General features: G+C 56.8%; 1 protein-coding gene across 1 annotated transcript; it reads left to right on the top strand.

The window, feature by feature from the left end:
* Nucleotides 1-32: 32 nt before the first annotated feature.
* Nucleotides 33-27,955, top strand: CNTN2 (contactin 2). The gene is made up of 23 exons (XM_038162220.1): nucleotides 33-189; nucleotides 9,158-9,261; nucleotides 13,857-14,001; nucleotides 14,823-14,998; nucleotides 15,298-15,393; nucleotides 15,607-15,816; nucleotides 16,396-16,495; nucleotides 16,738-16,913; nucleotides 18,329-18,465; nucleotides 18,935-19,064; nucleotides 19,928-20,078; nucleotides 20,344-20,471; nucleotides 20,781-20,956; nucleotides 21,882-22,002; nucleotides 22,341-22,499; nucleotides 22,617-22,766; nucleotides 23,261-23,331; nucleotides 23,548-23,782; nucleotides 24,520-24,635; nucleotides 24,973-25,159; nucleotides 25,350-25,462; nucleotides 25,548-25,716; nucleotides 26,741-27,955. Exons 2-23 carry the CDS (start codon nucleotides 9,207-9,209, stop codon nucleotides 26,848-26,850), a joined length of 3,111 nt encoding a protein of 1,036 aa, XP_038018148.1. The 5' UTR covers nucleotides 33-189; nucleotides 9,158-9,206; the 3' UTR covers nucleotides 26,851-27,955.
* Nucleotide 27,956: the final 1 nt, after the last annotated feature.

Here is a 27,956-nt window from a genome sequence, read left to right as displayed (position 1 = left end):
AGGGAGCGCGCACGCAAGGAGGGAGGAGAGGGAGGAGCACATCCTAATGCAGAGATGCTGCAGTGGCTTTGGGCACACACATCCACCCTCGGCCAGCCACCAGGCGAGCGCTGCCTCGCAGCCCAGCCCCCGGCAGCCGCCAGGCCCCGCGGGCCCCCGGCTGATGCCCGCGCAGCCCTCCCGCCGCAGGTAAGCGCTCCGTGCCGCTCTGCTGCATCCCGGAGCGATGGAGAGGGCTGCGGGCGGAGCTGAGCATCGTGCCCGGCTCGCCGCGGCGCCGCTCCGGCCGCGGGGACGCTGCGGGGTCCCGCTGGGCTCCGCAGGGACGGGGACGGGAGCCGGGGGTGCTTCGGGCATTCCGGAGAGGAGCCCGGGGTGCTTTGGGCATTCCGGGCCCGGCCGGAGAGGAGAGGAGCGGGGGTGGAGTTGGCAGCAGGGGTGGCCGCGGCGGTGGCACTTGTGGCAGCGCTGCGCGGCCGAGGTCAGGGCGGCTGTCAGCAGAAATGTCTCTTACGGGGGAAAAAAATCGGGGAATGTTTCGGTTCTCAGCGGTTGTCGCGAGGTTTTTCCTGGCGCGTTCCGGCCCGAGGCACTTCGGGAGCGCGCTGGGGGGGTCGGGCATCTCCAGCTCGCTGGGGGGGTCTGCAGGGGGTTCTGCTGCCCAAAACTACTTCAGCACCCCCAGAAGGAGCTGGCAGAGCCCAGAGCAGCCCCAGAGGCTCCTCTCCAGGGAGGGAGCAGCGGGGACGCCGTGGTGTCCCAGTTCACCTTCCTGAGGGCAGATCCCAGGGGAGGCAGGGATTTGGGGGTGCTCCGGGGGGATTTTTGTGTCTGGGGCTGTGCCAGGGACACTCGGGGCTGTGCCAAGCCGCGGATCCGTTCCCCCGTGGGCATGGGGGGCACCCCACAATCAGGGCACCCCTCTGTTCCCATTCCCAGAGGGATGAAAGCTGGGGGGGGGCATCCTGGGGCTCCTTCTCGTGTCTTCAGACTCCCCCAGCTCCCTCCTCACCCCACCCACGCTGACCCCAAAACTCCCCCGGGCCGGCCCCGACCCCCACGGGCCCCCAGCGTTATCCCCGCGGCAGCACCGGGGCGGATTCCCGGGAGATCGCGCCTCTCCCGGGAAACACCGGTTGCTGTGAGGATGGGAGGCAGCAGCCTCTGCATCCCGGAGCTGCGAGAAATCCCGAGGCTTTCCCAGAGCCCGGGCCCGGCCCTGCTCCTCCCAGGCAGATCCAGGAGGAATTCTGAGGGCGTAAAGCTGGAGCACGGGGGTCGCGCAGGAGATTTAGGATCAAGAAATGAGCCTCTCCAGGCCGGGTGTTTGGGATTTAGCACAGCGACACAACCCCAAAAACCTCTTGCTTTGCTCAGCAGCGCATCCCAAACTTTCCAGAAATAACTGAGCTTTCAAGGGGCGGCTCAGAATTCCCAAAAACTCCAGAGAACGGGAGATGGGGGTCCTGTCCAGCCCAGCTGCACTCGGGCTCAGGTGGAGGGAGACAAAGGGTTCCCAAAGCTCCTCTCCATCCCCTGATTAATTCCTACAAAACTGAGCGGCCACTTTTATCCCTTTGGAATATTCGCCGAGGATTTGATGGTCTGGGTTGGGATTTTCTCCGCGGATTTACCACAAATAAACCATAAAGGGCAGAAAACCCCAAACCGCGCCTTTAGGATTTCCCACAGCGCACGGAATGTCCGGCCCATGGAAAAATGGGAATCCACGTGGAGCTGAGCCCGTGTTAAAGCTGTTAAAGGTGCGCTGGGAATTCCCCAAATCCAAATTATCCATGAAATATTGGAGGAGAGGCTGAGTCCTGCCGGGGTTTCTCTGGCTGTGTCCCTGTCGCCGGCAGTGCCACCACACGCAGAGGGTGAGGGTGGCAGCGCTGGACACGGCGCGAGCCACGCGGGCACCTGGAGCCCCGGGCACCTCCGGGGGTCCCCCGGCAGCTCCGGGAGCCGCTCCCGGCTCAGCCGCACTCCCGGGATCGGGGCCGGCTCCCGGAGCCCGCGCGGAGATCGGGGTGGGGTCCCAGGGAATTTGGGGTGGGATTTCCAGGGAGATTGGGATGGGGTCCCAGGGAGATTGGGATGGGGTCCCAGGGAGACTGGGATAAGGTTTTCTGGGAGATTGGGATGGAATTTTCAGGGAGATTGGGATGGGGTCTCAGGGAGTTAGGGATGGGGGGGGTCTCAGAGAGTTTGGGTGGGGTTTTCAAGGAGCTCGGGATGGGGTTTTCAGGGAATTTGCGATGGGGTTTTCAGGGAATTTGCGGTGGGGATTTCCACATCTCCCACGGGTTTCCTCAGCGCAGCCCTCCAGCTGCACATCATCCCTATCCCCGAACCCAAAATCCTTCACTTTCCATGACGAACACCCTCAGTCCCGCTGTAAATCCAGGATCGCACTGGGATGATCCAAGGGAGGCGTCCCAGGGAGCACAGAGGACATTCCCAGCCCTGCCCAGCAGCCCTGACCCTAAATTAGGACATTTATTATCAACTGGGCAGCCCGGAGAGCCGTAAAAACCGGGAGGGGACCAGGAAAATCTGTTTGGTGCTGATCCCCGACGAGGCTGGGAACGTTTGGAGCCCGAACCCAACCCCACGGGCAGGAGAGAAGGTTGGACACGGGTCTGGAGCATCCCAAGGAGCAAAACAAACCCGGCACCGCCGCGGGGAGCAGCCGCAGCTCCCCCGGAGGGGCGATTTTAACCCCAGCGCCCCCCGAGGCTGCTGCCCCTCCCCAGTATGACCAGCACGAGCAGCCAGCGGTGCACTGGGAGGGCTGAGGAGGCTGGGGCAGATCCCTGGAGCCAGGCAGGGATGCCCAAACCCCAAACCCTTGGGAAGGCTCTCGCTGTTGGATCGGGGCTCCCCTTCCCAAGCCCTTCTCCAGGAGGTTTCCCGAGCTCCCCGCTGGTTGTTCCCGACTCCCAGGAGCGCTTCCAGCGGCCGGGAGAGGCTGGAGCAGGTGGCAGCTATTTATACCTGAGCCACGGCAAAGCGCCGCCGCTCTGACGCCACCGGCAGCGCGGGCGGAGCCCGGGATAGTCCCGGCTTTAGGCTGAGCTTCCCGGAGCTGATCCAGGCCTGGGGAGGGCAGTGGGAACCGGGAATGGGGGTTTATTCTGGGGAGGGGAGCTCAGCTCCGTCCTCGCTGCCTGAGAATCCCACCCGGCCCAGCGCCTCTTCCCGGGCGACCCCGCTGGAGCAGCCGGGATTTCCAGGGGAAAGGGAACATTTCCCGGGGAAAGGGAACATTTCCCGGGAAATAAAGAACATTTCCCGGGAAGATGAACATTTCCCGAGAGGGGTTGGCAGCTCCGGGAATGTGCCTGTGGGAATATCGGTGACTTTAATAGGTGCTAGCCAGGATTTGGGGCTGACGTCTCCTCCCGAATTCCCCCTGGAATCACCCCTGGGTGGATTTCCAGCCTCATCCCGGCTGCTCTGGGCTGAGCTTTGCGTTGGAACCCGAGTCTGGAGGGCGAGTTTAGAGCTGCAGCCTGGCTTAACACCAGGCCCGTGCCCAGCCTGGGGGGAATTCCCTTCCCGAGGCAGAATTCCCCCCTAGCTGGGGGCTGCAGATCCATGGAAAAGTGTCCTGGCTCTTCCCGCTGGTGCCCTTGGCTTTGTCACCTGCCCAAGGCTTCGGCTCAGGGCTGAGCCACCCGGGGGTCCCCAAAGTCCCACCGGAGGTGGCCCAAGCCTGGAACCCCCGGGAGCTCCAGCTCCAAACCCCTGGGAATTTCCCAAGGGATATTTGCATAGCTCAGGTTGGAATCCCGTCACCTCCGGGAGGCACCGAGGAGAGAGAGATGGGAACGGGTTTGTTTGGGGAGGAAAAAGACAATATAAATATAAATATAAATATAAATATAAATATAAATATAAATATAAATATAAATATGATATAAATATGATATAAATAAAAATTTTATATAAATAAAATATGAACACAATCAATATGAATATTGATGATAATGATAATTATAATGATAATAATAACTATTACTTTTTTTTAAAGGGAAACGAGCTCACTACGAAGCTCAGATGTAAAATTCACTCTGCCCAGAGCAGGGAAGTCCCACTCATAATAAAATACATTTTTTTTTCACAATTCGATTTTCCCCCCACGCCCACTCCCCTCTCCATGTCCGGACCGAAGGCACCTCCCGGCTTTGTCTCCCGCACAAAGGCAGAGTTTGGATCGAAAGGGAACTGCCCCGAGCCCCGGGGACAGGGCGGAGCTGTGACCAATTGTTCGGGAAAAGCGCTCCCAGGAGCAGGGGCTGCTTGGGGTGACAGAACTCCACCCCAAGCCCCTCCTCTGGTCCTCATTTGGAGCCTTCCTTGCTCAGGATGGGTTTGGAGTGGCTCAGGATGGAGCGGCTTTGGAGCCTTCCTTGCTCAGGATGGGTTTGGAGTGTTCCTGCAGGGCCTGGAGGAACCCACAGATCCGAGCCCAAAAAAGCTCTGGGAAGGGCTGAATCCAGAGTTTTCCTCTCGATCCAGCCCTGATTTCCAGGAGGACAAACCCGTGACAATGAACCCGTTTGTCCCTCCCCAGCCACGCTGTGCCAGGACGGACACGATGTCCCCAACCTTGGGGAGGTTCTGAGAGCCAGAGCCCAGGGAACATCACACGCCTGCCCTTTCCAGCTTCAGCCACGATCCCGAATAAAAGAGGCACAGGAGGAATTCTGGCCTGGCCGCCCTCCGGAGCGATCCCTCCCTGGGGAACGCTGCGGCAGAAGGAGCTGCCCCACTTAATCCTGAACGCTCCTCGGGTGGCTGAGTGCAGGAGATGGAATTACACTGATTTATCCCGGTAATGGATAGCGCCGGACGCGGCGTCCCCTGCCAAAATCCACCCCTGACCTCCCCCAAATCCCGCTGGGATCGTCCTCCAGAGGATGCAGCTCTGCAGTCAGAGCTGGGGGTGCTGCTCCAGCCTGTTCCTCCTCTCCCAGCCCCTCTCCAAATCCCCCCAAGCTCCCTGGCTCTGCTTCCCCGCTCATGGAGCGCTCCCAGCTCCCGGCGCTGGAGGGAAGGGATCACAGAATCACAGAATCAATTACAGGATCACAGGATCACAGGATCACAGAATCCCAGAATAATGAGGTTGGAAGAGACCTCTAAGATCATCGAGTCCAACCTTTGCCCCAACACCTCAAGCAGGCTACAGCACCCAGTGCCACATCCAGTCCTTTCTTAAACACATCCAGAGATGGTGATTCTGCCACCTCCCTGGGAAGAGCACTCCAGTGCTTTATTATTTCTTTCGGTGAAAATTTTTTTCCCAATCTCCAACCTATACCTTCCCTGACGTAGCTTGAGACTGTGTCCTCTAATGTGGATCGTGTGGAGCCCTCCATCCATCCCACCCTGATCCTGGAGGGAAGGGATTGTGTGGAGCTCTCCATCCATCCCACCCTGATCCTGGAGGGAAGGGATCGTGTGGAGCTCTCCATCCTGCCCTGATCCTGGAGGGAAGGGATCGTGTGGAGCTCTCCATCCTGCCCTGATCCTGGAGGGAAGGGATCGTGTGGAGCTCTCTGCTCCCGGAGGGAAGGGATCATGTGCAGTTTTCCATCCCGCTCCCGGAGGTATCGGTGACAGCCTCCATTAGCGGCGGGGACAGATCCCCTCTCAGGACACCAGCAGGCTCTCAGGGGGCTGTCAAAATACCCCGGGAACAGGGGAAAAACTGCTCCCTGTGGCCCTTCCCTAATTAGGGATGAGAGCAGGGTTCAATATCCAGTGCAGAATGATCCCGAGCTTTGGAGGAGCTGGGGGTCGGATCCAGGATCAGGAGCTCAGGGTCGGATCCAGAACTGGCAGCTAGGAGCCAGATAAATCCCGGGAATGTCAGAGAAATTCCCTGGATTTCGGAGTTGCCCCAAGGAGCTCCCACCCCCAGGAGGGAGGACGGGCCCAACCCTGACCTCCTCCTGCTGCCTCCTCCTTGTGGAAGGGATTTCAGCTTACAGGGAGTGGGTTTTGATGGGATATTGGGAGGAATTCCTGGCTGTGAGGGTGGCGAGGGGCTGGGATGGAATTCCCAGAGAAGCTGTGGCTCCCCCATCCCTGGAAATGTCCAAGGCCGGGTTGGAGCCACCTGGGATAGTGGAAGATGTCCCTGCCCATGGATGGGGGTGGGATGGGATTTAAGGTCCCTTCCCACCCAAACCAGTCCAGAATTCCACGAAAAATAACAAAACCCAGCTTTCCCCCCCTCTTTCCTGTTTGTTTTCGAAGTGTGGGGGGGAGAGGGAACAGGGAAAGCAGAGCTGCAGCCGGAGCCCTCCCGGGCAGCTCCCGGGGCTCAGCAGAGGATTTAGGCTCGGAAAACAGGGCTGGAAGCGCCGGAGCAAAAACTCCCTGAGTTTAATCTGCAGCCGCTGGTGCAGGCACAGCTCCGCCGCTCCCGCCTCTCCCAAGCCCCGGAGCAAGGGAACTGCGGAGATTTGGAAAAGTCAACTCATTAATTAGCGCAGGGCTGGCATCTCCTGCAGCCCCACAGCGCGCCCGGCTCAAAGCTGGCCCTTGTCCCCAGGGTGGAGGGACAGGCCAGGGGAACAAAGGGACAGTGTTGGCCGCAGGGCCGTGGGCTCGGGACGCTGTTTGGGGCAGGATTCTCGGTGACACCAAGTGACTCCATGTGACCGAGCCGCCCCAGGGCTGCTGGAACGAGCGGCTTCTGCGTGGGAGCGTCTCCCGCCCCGCTGGGCTCCGTCCCCAAATTCCCCGTCCTTGCCACCGCTCGGGCCTCTCCCACCCCGAGCTGCTCCCCTCCCGGCCAGGCGGGATAACGGAGCTCCAGCTTTGTTTTGGGGCCTGTCCGGGAACAGAATCCCAGCAGGGCTGAGGGTGGTCCCCTCTCTGTCCCCTCCTGTCAGTCCCCGCTCTGTTCCCTCCTGTCAGTCCCCGCTCTATCCCCCTCTGTCCCCACCTGTCAGTCCCCACTGTCCCTTCTCTCTCCCCTCTCTGTCCCTCTCTGTCCCCTCCTGTCAGTCCCCTCTCTGTCCCCTTTCTCCCCTCCTCTCTGTCCCCTCTTCCCTCTCTGTCCCCTCCTGTCAGTCCCCTCTGTCCCCCCTCTGTCCCCTCCCTGTCCCCTCCCCGTGTCCCCTGCCCGGCTCTCGGGGCTGGGCTCTGCTCTGGGCACTGAAATCCACCCCTCGAACCCAGACAAGACAAACCCCCAGGATTTTGGGATGGATTCTGGGGTGGATTCTGGGGTGGATTTTGGGATGGATTCTGGGATGGATTTTGGGATGGATTTCAGGATGGATTTTGGGATGGATTCTGGGATGGATTTTGGGATGGATTCTGGGATGGATTCTGGGGTGGATTCTGGGATGGATTCTGGGATGGATTCTGGGATGGATTCTGGGGTGGATTTCGGGATGGATTTTGGGATGGATTTTGGGATTTCGGGATGGATTTTGGGGTGCTGGCAGCAAACCCTTCTCTCTGGGCGAGGAGGACACAAAGAGCCCGGCTGGTTTCTGCAGCCCGGAGGAGCCGGGCTGGGCTCTGCTGTTTGCTCAGGTGCTGCGGGTAATGAGGGGGGGTTGGAGAGGGGCCGAGCATCCCGGGGGATGGGCTAATCCCTGCTCGAGGGCTCGGGGCTGGGACAGATGGGCAGGGACAGCAGCGGCAGCAGCACCAGCTGGAGCAGGGGGATGAGCAGCAGGAGCGGCCCGGGAGCTCCTGGCAGCGTCTTCAGCTCCTCGCCGGGGCGTTCTGGGGAGGGCAGCGGGAAACGAGGCCCTGCCGGGCTGGGGGAGCGCTCCGCGAGCCGTTTCCAAAGGGTTTGGTAACAAAGAGGGAGAAACCAGCCCAAAATCCCCGCTGGAGCTCCGTGCTGGGGGTGGGGCTGCACACAGAGCGCAGGGTTTGGTTGGGGGTGGATTTTTGGGAATCTTTTTGGGATCACAGGAGGCTGTGGAAGAGACGGGAAAGGCCATCAGGAGATGCCCTGGCAGATAAAGAGCTTCAATTAAATATTCCTTTGTTAGAGAATTCCCAAATCCTGGCGTGATTTGGATCGGGAGGGACCTTAAACACCCAGAGCCACCCCTGCCACGGTCAGGGACACCTTTGTCACCATCCCAGGCTGCTCCAAGCCCCGTCCAACCTGGCCTGGGACAATTCCACGGATGGAGAATCCTGTTCCAGGGCACCCCAACCCTCACCAGCCAAGAATTCCTTCCAAACAGCTTCATTATTTTCACCAAAACCCAGATTATTCCTCCCTTCCCACTCCCCACCAATACCCCGAGTGCTTCTGCCTTGGTGTTTTCCATCAGAAACGCCTGGAAAGGAGAGTTTATGGAGGAGGGGGGAAGAATGGGAAACAGCAAAGGACGAGGGACAACAATTCTCTCCTCTGATTGTCCCCTCCCATGGGGACAAAAAGAGCTCCTTCAGCAGCTCCTGCTCCTCCGGGCACCGCTGGAATTCTGCCCTGGAGTGAGTCTCACTTGGGCTGGTGGCCAGCAGGGAGGCACAGCTGGAGTGCGGAGCCTCTGGAACAGCAGCTCCATGGAATATCTGAGGTTGGAAGGGTCCCACTGACCCCAGAGCCTCTGGAATTGCAGCTCCATGGAATATCTGGGGCTGGAAGGGTCCCGCTGACCCCAGAGCCTCTGGAATTGCAATCCTATGGAATATCTGGGGCTGGAAGGGTCCCTCTGACCCCAGAGCCTCTGGAACAGCAGCTCCATGGAATATCTGGGGCTGGAAGGGTCCCGCTGACCCCAGAGCCTCTGGAATTGCAGCCTCATGGAATATCTGGGGCTGGAAGGGTCCCATTGACCCCAGAGCCTCTGGAATTGCAGTCCCATAGAATATTTGGGGCTGGAAGGGTCTTATTGACTCCAGAGCCTCTGGAATTGCAGCTCCATGGAATATCTGGGGCTGGGAGGGCCCTGCTGACCTCAAAGCCTCTGGAATTGCAACGGCATGGAATATTTGGGGCTGGAAGGGCCTTGCTGACCCCAGAGCCTCTGGAATTGCAGTCCCATGGAATATCTGGGGTTGGAAGGGCCTTGCTGACCCCAGAAATTTTGGAATTGCAGTCCCATGGAATATCTGGGGCTGGGAGGGCCCTGCTGACCCCGCTGTGTGTCCCCCCCAGGGCCGCCGTCCCCACGCGCCCGTAGAGGCTCCGCAGGACCCGGCGCAGGATGGGAGGCACCGCTGGGCTCATCCACACGTCCCTGGCCGTCGGCACCTTCCTGGGTAAGAGATTCCCGTGGGAGCAGCGTGACGGGGCTGGCGGAGGTGGGACATCCCCCGGGATTCCCCGGGAACCTCCCGCCCGCCCGTGGGATGCTGAATCCCAAATCCCCGCGTGGTTTGGGATGGGCTGTTCCGTGTGTGTGCGCTGTTCCCAGTGTCCCCCTGGGCCAGGAGTGTTTGACACGATTCCCTCTTTCTAAACCCAGATTCAGGGAGGTGCAGGAGGAATTTCCTCCCGCCGAGTGGGATTTATCCCACTCCCCGTCCTGCTTTTTCCAGGGATTCCTTGCTGGCCGTGCCCTGAAAAGATCCCCCTGCTCATTTCTGGATGTCAGGGAGGATTTCTGGATCTCAGGGAGAAATTCCAGATCTCAGGGACGTTTCTGGGTTTCAGGGACGATTTCCAGATTTCAAGGACCATTTCTGCATCTCAGGGAGAATTTCTGGGTCTCAGGGAGAAATTCTGGATCATTGGGACCATTTCCAGATTTCAGGGAGAAATTCCAGATCTCAGGGACATTTTTGGATGTCAGGGACAATTTCTGGATTTTGGGGACCATTTCCAGAACTCAGGGCTCATCCTTGGACCTCCAGGACCATCCTTGGATCTCAAGGACCCTTTCTGGATTTTGGGGATGATTTCTGGATTTAGGGAAACATTTCCAGACCTCAGGGCTCACCCTTGGATCTCAGGGAGAAGGTCTGGATCTCAAGGACCATTTCTGGATTTAGGGGACCTTTTCCAGGCCTCAGGGCCTATCCCTGGATCTCAAGGACCATTTCTGGAATTTGGGGATGATTTCTCGATTTTAGGGACCATTTCCAGGCCTCAGGGCCCATCCCTGGCTCTCGGGGAGGCTCAGGCTGCTCCCTGCAGGTCCGTTTTCCGCAGGGAGACATTTTCTCTCCAGCTGAGACCGGATAACGTCCTCCAGCCAATCCATCACCGGGCAGAGCCTGCTGGCCCATCCTCATAAATATCTAATTACCTTTTAATGTTCTCTGCATCCCCGAGGAGGCCCAGGCAGGGGGGCTGCCCTGGATCCAGAGGCAATTATCCCGCTTGGAAATCGGCCTGACCCCGGAGCCGGACTTGGGGTCTCCCATCAACCACCTGGGTTCAGGCAAACCCCCAAAAATCACGCCCTGGGAAGCCTGGGAGAGTGATTTTCACTGAGCTTCGGCTGGTGGTGCCAGGGAGATCTGAGGGCAGGTGGGGCAGGGGAAATCCTGGGAATACCAGGAGGGATCGGGACAAAAGGGTGGAAGCGATGGATGAGGCTCAGGGAAATGTCATGGAGTGGGAAAAGAGCCAAAACCTCCAGGTCTGGAGGGAGATTTAAATATTTAAATCTTCTGAAGTGCACAGAGACCACGCTAAAATCCCAAACTTCCCCCAGCCTTTGTTCGGTTGGGAAAACCTCCGGAAAATCTGGGAATCCAAGCCCTGACCCTTTGTTCCTCAGAAAGCTGCTCATTAAAAACAACCCAAAATAAAGCCTCCAAAAAACAAAAAAAAACCCAAAAAAAACAACACCCAAATCCAGTTGGATTCTGGGCATAAAACTCCTGTAAAACCAGTTTATTGCCCAGCTCCCCCCTGTGATCCAGGAGCTCCAGGGCTGTGCTCTGGATGTCCTCAGAAAAAGGAATTCCGCTTGGAAAATGTTCCACCCAGGAAATTCATCGTTTCCTGGGCTCAGCACGAAGCGCGGCCTCCTGCACACCTGGGCTTCCCAGGCCTGGCCCTCAGCAAATTCCTAAAAATATCCCAAAAATAACCCAGAGGGGAGGCGTTGGGGTCACCTCCCTGCAGCTGCTTCTCCAATCCTCATTTCCAGGTGTTCTGCTTTCACCTGCTTCTCATGATTTTGGTGTTAATTATCATTTTCCCGGATGCTGAAGGTTATTCCAGAGGCATGGTGGGGTTTTTCCCGTCGTTCCAGCTCTCCCAGCTGGATGGAACACGGAAAATACCCAGCAGGTCACTCCACTCCTTTGAAATTTGGCTTAAAAACCTTTATTTCGTGCCTGTCTTCTCCCTGTTTCCAAATGCCAGAGCTCCAGGACGGATCCTGCACTGGCAACATTAAAAATTGGGAATTCTGGGGTGGCAGAATGGGCCTGGATCAGTCTCAGAACTTCTGGGATTTATCAGTTCTTATTTTTAACCTTATCCCCCCCTTGTAACTGTTTAATTACTGCCTTAATCAACCCCTGATTTGTTTAATGAGCGAAATCCAAGCGTTTCACCCCCAGCACCTTGGAATCGTGGATTAAAATTCACCTGAACCCCTGGCATCGATTCCAAGTGGGAAAATCGATGCCTGGCACTGGCAGCCATAACCTTGGCAGGGACAAAGGGACAGCAGAGGGGACACGGGCTCCAGGTGGGATCAGGAGGGAGGATGAGCCTGATTTGGCTTGATTGGAATAAAAAATCCCATGGGAAAGGGCAGGGATGGGAGTGGTACCAATAGATATTTTATTTGTTAAATAAATAGAAATTATTTACCTTATGCTCCCTAATTAATCTCGAAATTAAAGCTGCTCAGGCTGGATCCTGTCACCGCCATCTATCAGAGCACAATTAACTCATCTACCAGCACTCAATTAATTCTTTCTCATTAATTCCCCATTAACTCATTATTGTTTCCCCGCCTGGTCAGCAGAGTTTATTCCAGCCGGGACTCCCTCAGCACTGACCCAAACGGGAGAAGATTTCCAGCTTTTCCTTAGGAACAGAACCATCATCCTAGATGGAAAACAGTGCTGGCTGGGAGGGGAAACGACCCCAAAGCTGCTTTTCCTTCATTCCAAAGAACCCCAGCTCGGTGCCCCTCACTGTGGCTCCGGGGACAATCCCGTGAGTGCATCCAAATGGGAGAAGATTTCCAGCTTTCCCTTTCCCTTTAGGAACAGAATCATCCTAGATGGAAAACAGCTCTGGGTGGGAAGGGAAACGACCCCAAACCCGCTTTTCCTTCATTCCAAAGAATCCCAGCTCAGCGCCTCTCCCTGTGCAGCTCTGGGTACCATCCCACGGGCACATCCAACAGGGAGAAGATTTCCAGCTTTTCCTTAGGAACAGAACCATCCTAGATGGAAAACGGCTCTGGCTGGGAGGGGAAACGACCCCAAACCTGCTTTTCCTTAATTCCAAAGAACCCCAGCTCGGTGCCTCTCCCTGCGTGGCTCCAGGGACCATCCCGCGGGCACATCCTTGCGGAGCCAGGATAATTGCCTGGAGCAGGGACACGGGGAGCAGCTGCTCCCAGCCCGCAGCCAATTACCCGAGCCCCTCTCCCATCCCATCCCATCCCTCCCCAGCCTCCTCCCGGAGCAGCCGGAACGCGAGGCGATCCCCAGGAGCTGCAGGTCAAGGGCGGCTCCCGCTGATCCCAGCCCGTTCCCGGCTGGAAGTGACTGTTCCATAAAACATCCCGTTCCCGGGAATCGCTTCATTTAGGAGCGGCCCCGCTGAGCAGGGGGGGATGGAGACAGATTGGCGTTGGCACAGCGGGTTGGAGACGCTCATTAATTCAATTACAGAGCAGGGAAGGATCCCGGAGCCGGGGAAGCAGCTCGGAGCTTATCAGTGCTGGTGGCTCCTTCCCTGATAAGGGCCAGGCGTCTCCAGGGGGACAGGGACAGCCAGGACAGACGTGCTGGCAATTATCCCACCGGCTGTTCCTGCGAGAAGATTTCCAGGCGGGTTCTGCCTGGCCCTGGCTCGCAGTGTCCCTTCCAGCGAGGCCCTGGGCTGTGGGAGCCGTCCCAGCCCATGGCACGGGTGGGACGGGATGAGCTTGAAGGTTTTTCCCACCCAAACCAGTCGGGGGGTTCTGGGATTCCCTGCGTGGGAGGGGATCTGCCGGAATTCGGAATTCTGAGACGGGAAGGCAGCTGGCACTTCCCAGTGGCACGTTGTCCCCAAAGGGTGGCCCAGGCGCGGTGTGGATCAGGCAGGTGGGGCTTTTGTCCCTCTCGTTCCTCCTCGCTCTCAAGACCAGAGACAATTCCAAGTCTGAACACCCCAGAAGCCGCTTCAGGCTCACCCCAGCCACGGAGCAGAACGGTTTGCACTGGTGTGTACTGGTTTGCACTGGTTTGCTCTGGTTTCCACACCAGCAACAAACTGGTTTGAGGTGTCAGGAGCCCATGGAGCTGCAGGGACAGAGGGGACCTGCCAGGTGTGTCCAGAGCCGTGAGGATCCCAGCTCTCCCCTCTCCTCCCTCACCCTGGAGAGGATTTCAGAAGGAACCAGGCAAGATCTGTGCAGGCAGAGGAGGAGCCTCAGGGACAAGGGGACATTCCCAGCTCCAGCTGCGGCATTCCAGGAGCTCCTGCTCCTTGCTCCACGTGCGCCCAGGGGTGCTGGTCCCTCTGGAAGGACGGGAATGGTGCGGGATGCTCGGTGGGCGTGCAGGTTGTCTTCCCACAGCCAGGCCCGGGCTGTGCTGACAGATGGGGTGCGGTTCTCACGCTGCTCCTTCTCTCCTCCTCGCTGCTGGGGACACCCTACAAAACTGAAAAGGAGGATTATTTTAGGAAAAGCCAAGAGGAGCTGAGCAGATTTTCCCCTCTCCCGCAGTTTGGTGCCAAGCCCAGAGCGGCATGAGGAGCTACGGGCCGGTGTTCGAGGAGCAGCCCTCCCACACCCTCTTCCCTGAGGGCTCGGCAGAAGAAAAGGTCACCCTGGCCTGCCGAGCACGGGCCAATCCTCCCGCGACCTACAGGTGAGCTCAGGGCTCCCTCTGCACCTGGAACGGGACAAAACATCCAGAATTCTGCTTTCTCCCCTCCGCTTCTACTTATGGAAAATTATTGACTTGGGAATGAGATTCCTCGTCCTGTGAGGAGCTGAGGGAGCTGGGAAGGGTCTGGATTGTCCTGAGGGAGCTGGGAAGGGTTTGGATTGTCCTGAGGGAGCTGGGAAGGGTTTGCAGAGCCCTGAGGGAGCTGGGAAGGGTTTGCAGAGCCCTGAGGGAGCTGGGAAGGGTTTGCAGAGCCCTGAGGGAGCTGGGAAGGATTTGCAGAGTCCTGAGGGAGCTGGGAAGGGTTTGCAGAGTCCTGAGGGAGCTGGGAAGGGGCTCAGCCTGGAGCAGAGGAGGCTCAGGGGGAATTTCTGGCTCTGCACAACTCCCTGCCAGGAGCCGGGCACAGCCGGGGGGGATTTGGGATCTTCTCCCAGGGAACAGGGACAGGAGGAGAGGGAACGGCCTCAGGCTGGGCTGGGGAGGCTCAGGTTGGAGATCAGCAGGAATTTCCTCATGGAAAGGGCTGGAAGGGGCTGCCGAGGGGGGTTTGGAGTGCCCATCCCTGGAGGTGTCACCTGGAGGTGGCACTGAGTGCTCAGGGTGGGGATCGGGCACAGCTTGGACTCGATGATTCCACAGGGACTTTCCAACATCAATCATCCCACAATTCTGAGATGTTCCACTCCTCCCAGGGCACAGCTCAGATCCAAATCCACTTCCAGCTGGAAATCCACCGGGCCCAGCCCCATGAGCGTGGCCGTGGGGATTTATCCCTGTCCCTGCCCCGTTTCCTCCGGCAGGTGGAAGATGAACGGCACGGAGCTAAAGCTGGAGCCGGATTCCCGCTACCGGCTGGTGGCCGGGGATTTGGTGATCAGCAACCCCGTGAAAGCCAAGGATTCCGGCTCCTACCAGTGCGTGGCATCCAATTCCAGGGGCACCGTGGTGAGCAGGGAGGCCTCGCTCCGCTTTGGCTGTAAGTTTGGCACCGCCAGGTAAATTAAACACAGCCCCAGTTAAGCTGGGCTTAAACAGAGCCTGCCTGGCAAAAGGCTGGAGAGAATCTCTCCAACACATCATCCCATGGAGAAATCTCCCGGCACTTCCATGGAAATGTGGGGAATTCGGAGAGTTTGGAGAATTTGGAGTATTATGGAAAAGGCCAATGGTATTTTTGGATCTCCCTCTGCACAAGCCCAGCCGAGGAGGGGCACAGAAAGCGCAGAGGTTCCTCCAGCTGCATTTTCCTGTCCGGGTTTCACTCTGCCTGTTCAGTTTTGCAGGAATTCTCGGCGGAAGAGCGGGACCCCGTGAAGATCACCGAGGGCTATGGGGTGATGTTCACCTGCAGCCCCCCACCCCACTACCCAGGTAAGGGGGACACAGCAGAGCACGGGGTTCCCAGATTTTCCGGGAATTCCATGGGAGGAAATGCAGGCTTAATTCAGAGTTCGTAACGCAGCAGAGCAGAGGTGGGACTTGGTGTGTCCATTCCAGGGCCAATTCCAGCCCGGAATCCCACTGGGTCCATCCCACCTGGGAGGACAAACCTGTCCAGTTTATTCCTTTCCTTTTTTCCCCCAGGTTTATCCTACCGGTGGCTCCTGAATGAGTTCCCCAATTTCATCCCGGCCGACGGGAGACGTTTCATCTCCCAGACCACGGGCAACCTTTACATTGCCAAGACGGAGGCCTCGGACCTGGGCAACTACTCCTGCTTTGCCACGAGCCACATCGACTTCATCACCAAGAGCGTCTTCAGCAAGTTCTCCCGCCTCAGCCTGGCTGCAGAGGGTCAGTGCTCTCGGATTGTCCCAAAAATGCCAATCCTTATGGGAAAAAATCTGAATTAACAAACCCCCGCAAAGGATTTGGGGACAGTGCCCAAGTCACCCTCCAACCTCTCTTAAGAGCTTCAAAAATATGGATGGGCTGGGATGGGAAGGAAGCAGCTCTCTCTCCAAGATTCCCTGTTTCCACTCCATCCAATTTCTCTATTTGTAAAGGATAATTCTGGTACAGGGAAAAGGGAATTAAACAGGAGGGAGGCCTGGATGGACACGGACTGGAGCAAGCTGGGACAGTGCAAAGTGTCCCTGTCCACGGCACGGGTGGGACTGGATGGGCTTTAAGGACCTTCCAACCCAAACCGTTCCAGGATCTGGGATTCTCGGGAATTGCGGAGCCCTGAGATGTTATAAAAGAGATTTTTAGAGGCTTCAGCAAGAGCTGTCTGAAAAAGAAAATGGAACCCCTTTCCCCTCACCCAAACGGGTTGGGAAGTCACCTCATGGGTCGCTCTGCCCTTTGAGACCCCTTGGGTGGCGTTTCGGGGTCACCCAGGTCCCCTGAGCGGTGTTTTCCCCGTGGCAGATGCCAGGCAGTTCCCACCCAGCATCAAGGCCAGGTTCCCTGCGGACACCTACGCTCTGACCGGGCAGCTGGTGACCCTGGAGTGCTTCGCCTTTGGAAAGTGAGTGCAGCTCCACGTGGATCGGGATCGGGATTGGGATTGGGATTGGGATTGGGATTGGGATTGGGATTGGGATTGGGACTGGGATGGGCAGAACTTCCACACCTCCAATGGAAGACCAGAGATGGAGGGAAATGGGAAAAGGGAGCGCCTGGCCAAAGCCAAGGCCCAGTGGGACAGGACCAGGGTGGCCACGCGGGGATGGAGCTCAGCCCGGATTCACCGGGTCGGCTTTTCCGCAGCCCCGTGCCCCGGATCAAGTGGAGGAAGCTGGATGGGCCGCAGTCCTCCAAGTGGATCGGCAGCGAGCCCCTGCTGCAGATCCAGCACGCCGGATTTGAGGACGAGGGGACGTATGAGTGTGAGGCGGAAAACGCCAAAGGGAGGGACACCCACCAGGGCCGCATCATCATCCACGGTAACGCACCCACACGCGTCCCTTATCCAAGGGGACACTCCAAACTCATCCCTTATCCGAGGGGACACGTCCAAACGTGTTCCTTATCCAAGGGGACACAACAAACATGTCCGTTATCCAAAGGGACACACCAAACTCATCCCTTATTCAAGAGGACACATCTGAACATGTCCCTTACCCAAGGGGACACACCAAACACATCCCTTATCTGAGGGGACACATCCAACTCATCCCTTATCCGAGGGGACACATCCAACTCATCCCTTATCCGAGGGGACACATCCAACTCATCCCTTATCCAAGCGGACACATTCAAACACGTCCCTCATCCAAGGGGACACATCCAAACGTGTCCCTTATCCAAAAATGTGTCCTTCACCTAGGGAACACATTAAACACGCGTTCTTCACCCAAGGATCATCTCTGAACATGTGTCCTTCACCAAGGAACACGTTAAACATGCGTCCTTCACCCAGAGAACACGTTGTACCTTCCCAGAGCACGCCAAGGTGCCCCAGGCAGTGGCCCAAGGCTTTGGGACTGAAACCACCCCCTCTAATCCTGCCTCTTACCAGCCCTAATTAAAGGTGCTGCAAAGCCCCAGCCAAGACCTGCAGGGATCGGGGAAACCTTTCCTTGGTGGGCACATTTGGGCCGTGGCAAGGAGAGAGAGCAAGAGGGCTCTTAACGGGCTCTGAAATCATCACAGCAAAGATCAGGGAACCAGGGAAGGAAGGAGAGTGATAAATATCAAACTTGGCTCGCGCTCAAGATCCTCTCCAAGCCTGAGGAGCTTCCACCAGGGGTAATGCTTCAAGCTGTTGAGCAGATCTAGTAAAGTTTAAAAACTTAACCTGGTTACCTCATCCTGACTCCAGCTTTTCCTGAATTGCAGGAATGGCCCGGAGCTGAGAGAGGGAAGGTTTAGAGGAGATATCAGGAAGAAATTCTGTACTGTCAGAGCAGCGAGGCCCTGGCACAGGGTGGATGGGGATGGTGGCACAGGGGCTGTGGCTTTCCCATCCCTGGAAGTGTTCCAGGCCAGGCTGGACGGGACTTGGAGCAAGCTGGGATGGTGGAAGGGGTTCCTGCCCATGGCACGGGAGGATCTTGAAGTTCCTTTCCAACCCAAACCATTCCATGATTTGATGGTTCAGGAATGGCTGAATTTACTCTTAAGAAGAGAAACCAGTTCCTCAGCCCTGGACTCTGCCCTGGTCTTGCAGAGCCAGAGCACAGCAGGACCCGGCCGTGCCTCTCGATGCACAAAAGGCCAGGGCTGTTCTCGCGGCAGATCCTGCTGTGCCAGCGACTGTGCCGGCAGCCCTGGCACAGGGACATCCTTCTGCCAGCCTGGCACCGCCACCTCTCAGCTGAGCTCCTTGGCTCTGCCCTCTCTCTCTTGTCCCCTGCAGCCCAGCCCGACTGGCTGGACGTGATCTCGGACACCGAGGCTGACATCGGGTCCGACCTGCGCTGGAGCTGCGTGGCCTCGGGCAAGCCCCGGCCCACGGTGCGGTGGCTGCGGGATGGGCAGCCCTTGACGTCCCAGGTACCCCCCAGCCAGCTCTGATCCCGCTCCTCCAGCCCCAGCCCCTCCTCCTGCCTCGCTCCTGCATCCCCGCCCCGGTTCTCACCCCGCATCCCTCCTCCATGTGCCCCCATCGGGCTGCGAAGCGACGGCACCATCCCCAAATCCCCTCTCCCGGCGCTGCCATCCCAGCCATTGCTTCGTGCAGCTGCAGGGACTCACAGCCGGCCAGCAGGGAGGACAAACAGCGCCTCGTGCCTGTCCTGGTGTCACCTGCACGCCGCTGCTCAGGTGTCAAGCAAACAGAGCACGGCGACGTGGGCGAGTGACCGCACAGACACAAAAACAAATCCTGCGTTTTCCCGCATGGAAAACCAGGCCACCCCGAGGAGTCTGTGACGAAACTCAACCCCGACCCAGCCGAGGACTGAGTTCCATTTTTATTTTTTTGTTTTTCTCATCTAATGGGTTCATCCTCTTGTTTGCACAGAACCGCATCGAAGTGAGCGGTGGAGAGCTGAGATTTTCCAAGCTAGTCCTGGAGGACTCTGGCATGTATCAGTGTGTGGCTGAGAACAAGCATGGCACAGTTTATGCAAGTGCTGAATTAACAGTGCAAGGTAATTCCTCCTTTCCCAGAGCTCTGGGTTCCAATGGGACACTGAAAAAAATCTCTTCCTAATATCCTGATGTGATCCTGACATTGTGATGTTGCAGTGAGATGAGAGCGGGCAAAAACTGCTCCGCTCACCACTGAAATGGTTGCTGGTTCAACAAGACTCTGTGCAAGCCTTGAAATTCTAAATCCTGTGTAAATTCTGTGTGAAAGTGGACAAAAAAATCCGTTCAGCCACAGGAAGTGGACAGGATACCCCGCAGCAGCACTGCAGCCTCTCTTCCACTACAAATTCCTCTTTTTTGGAGAAAAGAGGTCCAAAAAAAAAAAATTCAGCCTCCATTCCACCTGGTTTGATGGATGGTGACTGGAGCTGAGCTGCTGCCAAACTTGTTCCACGTTAGTGCAAAAGTTTATCTCCTCGTGGAGATGCCAAATATAAATTAACGGCCCTGAGCACCAACTGCTCAACGTCAACACACCGAGGCCAACAGGTAAATCCCGATTCCATCTGCAATTCCAGGAGGAGTTTCAGGCAAGCTGGATGTCTGCGTTGGTCAGGATATTGAAGAGATTATCCTCGACATGTTTCAAAGCAGCTGTTGTTGTGTCTCTCAAAGACCTTGCACTTGTTAGGGTCATTCCCATCGCTCTGTCCCACTCGTGTGCCACATAATTCCTGCCTGGCAGGCATCAGGATCCACCCGGCAGCCGAGGAATTCCTCCCTTATCCCGCTCTCCAGACTCTGCCTCGCTTCTCTTACCGAGCCATCCAACAACAAATCAATTCCCACTCGCACGGCGCTGCAATTCCCCCCAGGACAGCGTTTCTAATCGTGCTTTAATCCTCTTTTTTTATCCCTGTAGCCTTAGCTCCAGATTTTAGACTAAACCCGGTGAAGCGCCTGATCCCGGCAGCCCGGAGTGGGAAGGTCATCATCCCGTGCCAACCACGAGCAGCACCAAAAGCCACCATTCTCTGGACCAAAGGGACAGAACTCCTGGTCAACAGCAGCAGGTAGCAGCACAGAGTCAGCTTCCACCTAGAAAACGTAGCTAAAATTTTTATTTTTTTTTTTTTTACCAGAAGACTGGACTCGATGATCCAAATGTGCTGCTGCATCCCTGAATTTTCTTAGTCCTCTAATTTCTTCTTTAGCAAACTCCTACACGATTTTTTTTCCCCGCCTGATTTTGTCCCCGGTTTCTCCAAAATCAGTGGAATTTCCCAAATGTCCAGTGGACATTTTAACATTCCTTTTGTGGCTCCTCCTCCTTTGCAGGGTGACGATTACGGCGGACGGGACCTTGATCCTGCAGAACATCAGCAAATCCGATGAGGGAAAATACACCTGCTTTGCTGAGAACTTCATGGGCAAAGCCAACAGCACTGGAATCCTCTCTGTCCGAGGTAGGGATGTTCATTTGGGGTCAATCAGGCAAGAAACGGCAAAGAATGAGTGATGTGATGTTTCTCCTCTCCTTACACTCCCCAAAACCAGAATAATCAGGGAATCAAAGTTATTTCAGCTGGAGCAGCAAACTTCTGCCTGACCCAGCAACAAACAGCCCTGGAGAGAAGCGTTTCCATTTCCTAGTCCCTCCTCTTCCTCCCGTGAAGCTCCAGCTGTTGGAGCGGGATGAGGAGCTGGAAGGGATGGTTTGGATACTGGGATGGGGACATCTGCTGCTAACGGCCCTGCCTGCTTGTTCCCTGCAGATGCCACCAAGATCACGCTGGCACCATCGAGCGCCGACATCAACGTGGGCGAGAACCTGACCCTGCAGTGCCACGCGTCCCACGACCCCACCATGGACCTCACCTTCACCTGGTCCCTGGATGATTTCCCCATCGACTTTGACAAGTCCGAGGGCCACTACCGGCGAGCCAGCGCAGTGAGTCCACGGGGAATTCCAGACCAGCCAAATGGGTGGAAAATTAATTTCACACTCATTGTTTGCGTGTTTATGCCCACCAAAGCTGCTCTGTCACTTTGCCCAGAGTGGCTGTGAATTCCACATGCCTGGAAGTGTCCAAGGCTAGGTTGGATGGGGCTTGGAGCAACCTGGGACAGTGGAAGGTGTCCCTGGCCATGGATGGGGTGGAATGGGATGGGCGTTAAGATCCTTCCCAATTCAAACCATTCCATGATTCCATGATCACTCCCCTCTTAAACTGGAGGAGAAAGGGAAAGGCCTGTGGATAAAGGCAGGCAGAGATCACCCAGTGATCCCTCAATGATCGATCAACGACCACTCATTGATCACTCAATAACCACTTAATGATCACTCAATGAACAATCAGTGATCACTCAATGTTCACTCAATGATCATCTAATGATCACTCAATGATATTTCATTGATCATTCATTGGTCACTCAATGGTCACTCACTGATCACTCACTGATCACTCACTGATCACTCATTGATCACTGATCACTCACTGACCACTCAATGGTCACTCATTGATCACTCATTGATCACTCACTGATCACTCACTGGTCACTCAATGGTCACTCATTGATCACTCAATGGTCACTCATTGATCACTCATTGATCACTCACTGATCACTCAATGGTCACTCAATGGTCACTCATTGATCACCATCCAAAGCCAAACAGACCCAGCACAGCCTCGGCCTTGGCCAGCACTGGATCCATCCTGGATCCATCCAGCTCTATACCCATGGGGGAATCTTTTCCTTCTCCCTCCTCTCCACCTCCACCACCACCCACCCACCCAAGCCCAACCCACACTGAATTCTGGCCCGTGACCGATCCCCTTCTGCTGTCCCCACCGTGTGCTCCCGTCGCCCTGCAGAAGGAGGCCATCGGGGACCTCAGCATCTCCAACGCGCAGCTGCGGCACTCGGGGCGTTACACCTGCACGGCCCAGACCGTGGTGGACAGCGCGTCCGAGTCAGCCACGCTCACCGTCAGAGGTAATTAATTCCCTGTGGGAACGTTCCCTGCTCCTGGCAAACCCAGAGCAATGGCATGGCCCGTGCCATCAGCTGCCCTGTAACCACCTCACACCCAATGATTCCGTGGTACTGCCCAGTGGGTTTTATTTTCACCTAAAACTTGTGTTTGATCATCTTGGAGGTATTTTCCAACCTTTCCAACCAGGCTGAGGAGCTTTCCCAGAGGCTAAAGCTTGCAGTGAGACTTCCCAGCTTCCAGAAAAAAAAGGCCCAGTGTGAATTTAGGACTTGCACAATGCACAGTGTGATAAACCTCCAGATCTTCCATGACAGTGACACATTTCCCATCCCCCCAGGACCTCCAGGCCCACCCGGAGGGGTGGTGGTGAGGGACATCGGTGACACCAGCGTCCAGCTGAGCTGGAGCCGTGGCTTCGACAACCACAGCCCCATCGCCAGGTACCTCATCGAGGCCCGGACCCTCCTGTCCAGCCAATGGAAGCAGATGCGCACCAGTGAGTGTCCCCACGGTGGCACCAGTGACACACTGAGGCCACCGGCCACCAGCCAGTCCTGGCTCCGTGCTGCTCCTCGCTCTATTCCTTCCCCTCTGGTGTTATTGGATTTTACAGATCCCATAAACATCGAGGGCAACGCGGAGACAGCGCAGGTGGTGAACCTCATCCCCTGGATGGATTACGAGTTCCGGGTCTTGGCCAGCAACATCCTGGGAATTGGGGAGCCCAGTCTGCCCTCCAGCAAAATCCGCACCAAGGAAGCAGGTGGGTGTGGAGACAAGCCCGGGTCCCTGTCCCTGCCCAGGGTGGTCCCAAGGGATGAATCACCTCCTGGAGAGCTCCCAGAGCTGAGGCCACCACAGGATTTTCCATCTTTCTGCCCATTTCTGTGTCAAAGACGAGCAGGGTTAGAGCTGCACTTCCCAGCGCTACATCCAGCCGGGAATGTTCGTGCCATGTCCAGGTGCTTGGACAGAAAGGATGGGAGAACAGTAGGAGAGCCTTATCCAATTCACCAAATGCAAACCAGCTCCTTCCTAACAAAACTCCTCTCCACATCCCTGCTTCTGAGCTCTATCCTTGTCCCCTCGGACACCAAATCCTTGTCCCTAAATCACCTGGTCAGGCACGAGCTGGAATTCCATGGAGCCCAGTCCTTTCCTGGGAGCTGTCCCATCCGGTGCCATGCCATGTTTGTGCTCCTCTCCATCGCCCCCACCTCCTTAACCCAAACTCTGCTTTTTTTGGGGACCTCACAGCACCAACGGTGGCACCGTCCGGGCTCGGCGGCGGCGGAGGGGCTCCCAACGAGCTCATCATCACCTGGACGGTGAGTTGGGAACAGGGAAAGCACCAAGGTGGGACCACGTGGCGTTTTTGGGGGGGAAATCAGTGCTGCCATCCCAGTTTGGACACGGGGTTGAACCAAGGGCTGGTTTGGATGGACCAAGCGCACATTTCCTTCAGGAAATCAGCACCACCATCCCAGTTTGGATGGGCCAAATCCCAGTTTGGATGGACCAAGGCTCTCTCTCTCTCTTCCCAGCCGACGCTGCGGGACTACCAGAACGGGGACGGCTTTGGGTACATTGTGTCCTTCCGGAGGAAGGGCAGCCAGGCCTGGCTGAGGGCGCGGGTGCCGCACGCGGAGTCGCTGCACTTCGTGTACCGCAACGAGAGCATCGCGCCCTACACCCCCTTCGAGGTGAAGATCAAGGCCTACAACAGGAAAGGGGAGGGCCCCGAGAGCCTCACGGCCATCGTGTACTCGGCAGAGGAAGGTAAAGAGCAGCAGGAGAGCTGGGAATGTTCCCCTGGAGAGGAAAACGCTTAAGGGAGAGCTCAGAGCCCTTCCAGTGCCTGAGGGGGCTCCAGAAGAGCTGGAGAGGGACTGGGGACAAGGCATGGAGGGACAGGACACAGGGAATGGCTCCCACTGCCAGAGGGCAGGGATGGATGGGATATTGGGATGGAATTGTTCCTTGGGAGGGTGGGGAGCTGGGATGGAATTCTCAGAGCAGCTGTGGCTGCCCCTGGATCCCTGGCAGTGTCCCAGGCCAGGCTGGGTGGGGCTTGGAGCAGCCTGGGACAGTGGAAGGTGTCCCTGCCATGGCAGGGGTGGCACTGGATGAGCCTTAAGGTCCCTTCCACCCAAACCATTCCACGACTGCACAGACTCGAAATTCCCCGTTTTGTCCAACCCACTGCCTTTCCTCAGCCAGATCCTTGCAGACCTGTGTCCATCCGGGAGCTCAGACATTCCTTTGGCTCCTCTACCCCTCCAAACCCTCAGAGTGAGGATTCCCTAAGCCCAGCCCCGACTGCCCCACAGCCTCGGGGCAGACACGGATCCCAGAGCTCACGGCTGTGGCCCTGCTTGTCCCCCTAAGTCCCTAAATCCCTTCCCCTCGCTCCGTAACACAACACCAGCTGTCTGCCAGGATATGACGCTGCGGGAAAACCTTTTGTTCCCCACGGGGCCCGAAGTCAGGAAAAGGATTTGATTCCTGTCTTTCAGAACCCAAAGCAGCTCCTTACAGGGTCATTGCCAAGTCTGTCCTGTCCTCGGAGATGGACGTGTCCTGGGAGCCCGTGGAGCAGGGAGAAATGACCGGAGTGCTTCTGGGATACGAGGTAGGAGATTCCAATGGGAATGGGAGACCCTGAGAGCCCAGCAAGGAAAATTCCCCCAGGTTATGTGAGGTGAAAGGAAAGAGCATTCTGATTCCAGGGGTGGGGGATAATTCTCACACCACGTGGCTCTAATGGGGCTGGCACTGCTCTCTCAGGAGAGATTAAAGAGAATCATCCACTTTTTCCTGCCTGCCTTTCCCAGGAGGCCGTGGCCTCATTCCTGGGCACACAGAAAGCAAAATACACAGAAACAAACACCCAAAGGCCCTCCAGGGTGGGCTGACTCGGGATTTGCAGATCTCTCCTTCCTAAACCCATCCCGTCCTTTTCCATGCAGATCCGGTACTGGAAGGACGGGGACAAGGAGGAGGCGGCTGACAGAGTGAGGACAGCGGGGCTGGTGACATCGGCTCATGTCACCGGCCTGAACCCCAACACCGACTACCACGTGTCAGTGCGAGCCTACAACCGGGCAGGGACCGGCCCCCCCAGCCCCGCCACCAACGTCACCACCACGAGACCTCGTGAGTGAGCCCTGACCCCTCTGCTTTCCACAGGACGCCCCAAAATCACCCAGACTTTGATCTCGGTGCTGTTGCTTGGCTGTCCTCTGAATGCCCCGCAGTGGTGACAGCTCAGGGGATGGCTGGGACCAGCACAGCCTTCTCCTCCCTCCCTGATTTCCCTAATCCCATTTGGTTTTGCATCCCTCAGCACCAAAAAGGCCACCCGGGAACATCTCCTGGACTTTTTCTGGCTCCACAGTCAGCATCAAGTGGGACCCTGTGGTGGCCAAGGCAGACGAGTCGGCGGTGACGGGGTACAAGGTACGGCCAGCGTGGCTGGGCTTCTCCTGGAGGTGATCCCAGGAAGTCACAGGGAACAGGAGCTCAGCATTCCCTCTTCCCACAGATGCTCTACAGGCAGGATTCCCACTCGGCCCCCACCCTGTACCTGGCCAGCAAGAGCCAGATCGACATCCCCATCCCTGAGGATTTCACTCACGCCTTTGTCCAGATCCGGGTGACCGGGCCCGGCGGGGACGGGACCCCGGCAGAAGTTCACATCCTCCGGAACAGCGGTACCTGTGCTCCTCCAGCCACACCCACCCTCTGACCACACCCCTTCAACTGACCACACCCATCCATGCTTTCCTCCTGCCACACCTGCCCCTCTGACCACACCCCTTCAACTGACCACACCCTTCAATGTGTGCCTCCAGCCACACCCATTCCACTGACCACACCCATCCATGTTCTCTTCTGACCACACCCACTCCACTGACCACACCCATTCCACTGACCACACCCATCCGTGTTCTCTTCTGACCACACCCACTCCACTGACCACACCCATTCCACTGACCACACCCACCAATGTGTGCCTCTGACCACACCCATCCATGTGCTTTCCCTGACCACACCCACTCCTCTGGCCACGCCCACTGCCTGGGCTCCCTGACCACACCCTCTCCATGCCCCGATTCCCCTCTCCAAGGTTCTCCAAGGCCCTGGAGCTCACAGGACACCTCCTGTCCTTCCCGTCCCAGCAGGAAGGACTCAGTCACGCCCCTCCCATCCTGGCCACGATCCCAATAAATCATTTTAAAACCCCACTGTCCCTTGCAGGGCCACAGGAGAACATCCTCCCGCGGGGTTTTAGGCTGGGACTCTGGAATTGGTCCTTTCCGGAATCAGTCCTTCCTGGAATTGTTTTCTCCTGGAATCAGCCTTTGGTTCCCTTGTGCTGTTCCCTCAGAGGAATTCCTGATTCTTCTCCCCACTCCTCTTCCCAAGCTCAGTCCAGCCTGACCCAGCTTCAGGATTTGCAGCCCCCAGACCCCACAAAACCCAGCTTCCCAAGAGTTACCAGCTAAAACCCATTTAACTTTTCCACTAAGAGTGAAACCCCAGCTCTGTGGGGCCGCAGCTCCACCAAATTCCCTAAATCCAGGGGCAAATTCCCAGCTCCCGCCCCCAAATTCTTGTTCCCAGCACTCCCAGGAGTTTTACCAGCGCCAAACACACAAAAACCCCCACAAACCCCAAGTTCCCCGTGGCGTCGGCGCCGCCCCACATCCCCATCCCTATTCCCTGTTTTTCCAGGGACGAGCATGATGGTGGAGGACTCGGGGATGAGGCCAGCGCCGCACGTCGTGGTTGTCACCACCAACTCCCTGCTGATGGTGGCCCTGATCAGCTCCCTGGAGCTCTGACCGCGGCTCCTCCCGGGAGGATCCCATGGGAACAACGCAAATCCCACTTCGGGGCAGCGCCGCGGGGAGAGGATTGGACCGCGTGGTTGGAAGGGAGGAAGAAATTAAACACAGCTTTCTTTTTGGTTTTTTTTGGTTTGGAGGAACAAAAGCTTTCGTACAAGACATGGGTCTTTAACTGATTAAATGTTTTTTAAGGAAAACGAGGAAAATGAAGAATTCTCCGGGAATTCCGCAGCCAGCTGCCCCCGCCCTCACTGTATCCGTAGGTTTTCTGCCTTATTGAAGCCATGTATGAGATAACCAGACTGCTAAATTTGACTTTTTTTTTAACTCTGTACAGTGAATTCCATGGGGGGGACGGGGACTGAGGAGTTCAGGGACCAGCATGTTCCACACCCATCCCACCACAGCCAGCTCGGAGCATTTGTGGGCCGGGATTGATCCTTTTTCCCACAAAAAAGAGCCAAACCCTGCAGGAACCAGCCCAAGGAGACAAATCCACTGGAGGGTCGAGCTCTGCCCCAGCCTGAAAAGCTTTTTTTACTACTCTGGTGTTCACTTGCAGCCCCAGCCTGGTGCTTGTCTCAGCTGTGAGGCGCAAATTCCATGTTTTCCCATATCCCACGTGCTTTTGGGGTGGATTTGTCACCCTGTTTGCCTCTTTGGGAGAAGGGGATCCTTTCCCAGAACCCTTAATTTGGGCAGCTCTGCCTAAAAATGGAGGTGTCAGTAAATCCAATTTCAGAGGGGCTTAAAGAAGGAATTTAAAAAAAAAATGACAAAATTAAAACCGGAATGGGAGACTCCAGGAAGCCACCACTGGGACAACAAGGAAAATCTGGACTCAGATTCATCACCCTTCACTGAGAATTCATCCAGCCAAAATTCCAGGCTCGGATTGGGACTGCAAAGCCAGGATGTGGCTTAGGATTCCAGCTCAGACGGCTGCCGGACATCCCGAGGAAGCTCTGGGACTCTGCGGAGCCCCCTGCACTCCAGAGGCTGGGAAAAGCAGGAATGCTGAGCTGAGCACCCACAGGACTGGTTGGGAATCGATGTTGCCTGTTGAAATCTCTGTCTCCCAGTAAAGCAGTTGACCAAAG

The sequence above is a fragment of the Motacilla alba genome, chromosome 26 (genome assembly GCF_015832195.1).
Source record: "Motacilla alba alba isolate MOTALB_02 chromosome 26, Motacilla_alba_V1.0_pri, whole genome shotgun sequence".
NCBI lineage: Eukaryota > Metazoa > Chordata > Aves > Passeriformes > Motacillidae > Motacilla > Motacilla alba.
Note: the sequence above shows the minus strand (reverse complement) of the source record. Positions and strands in the feature narration are given on the sequence as shown.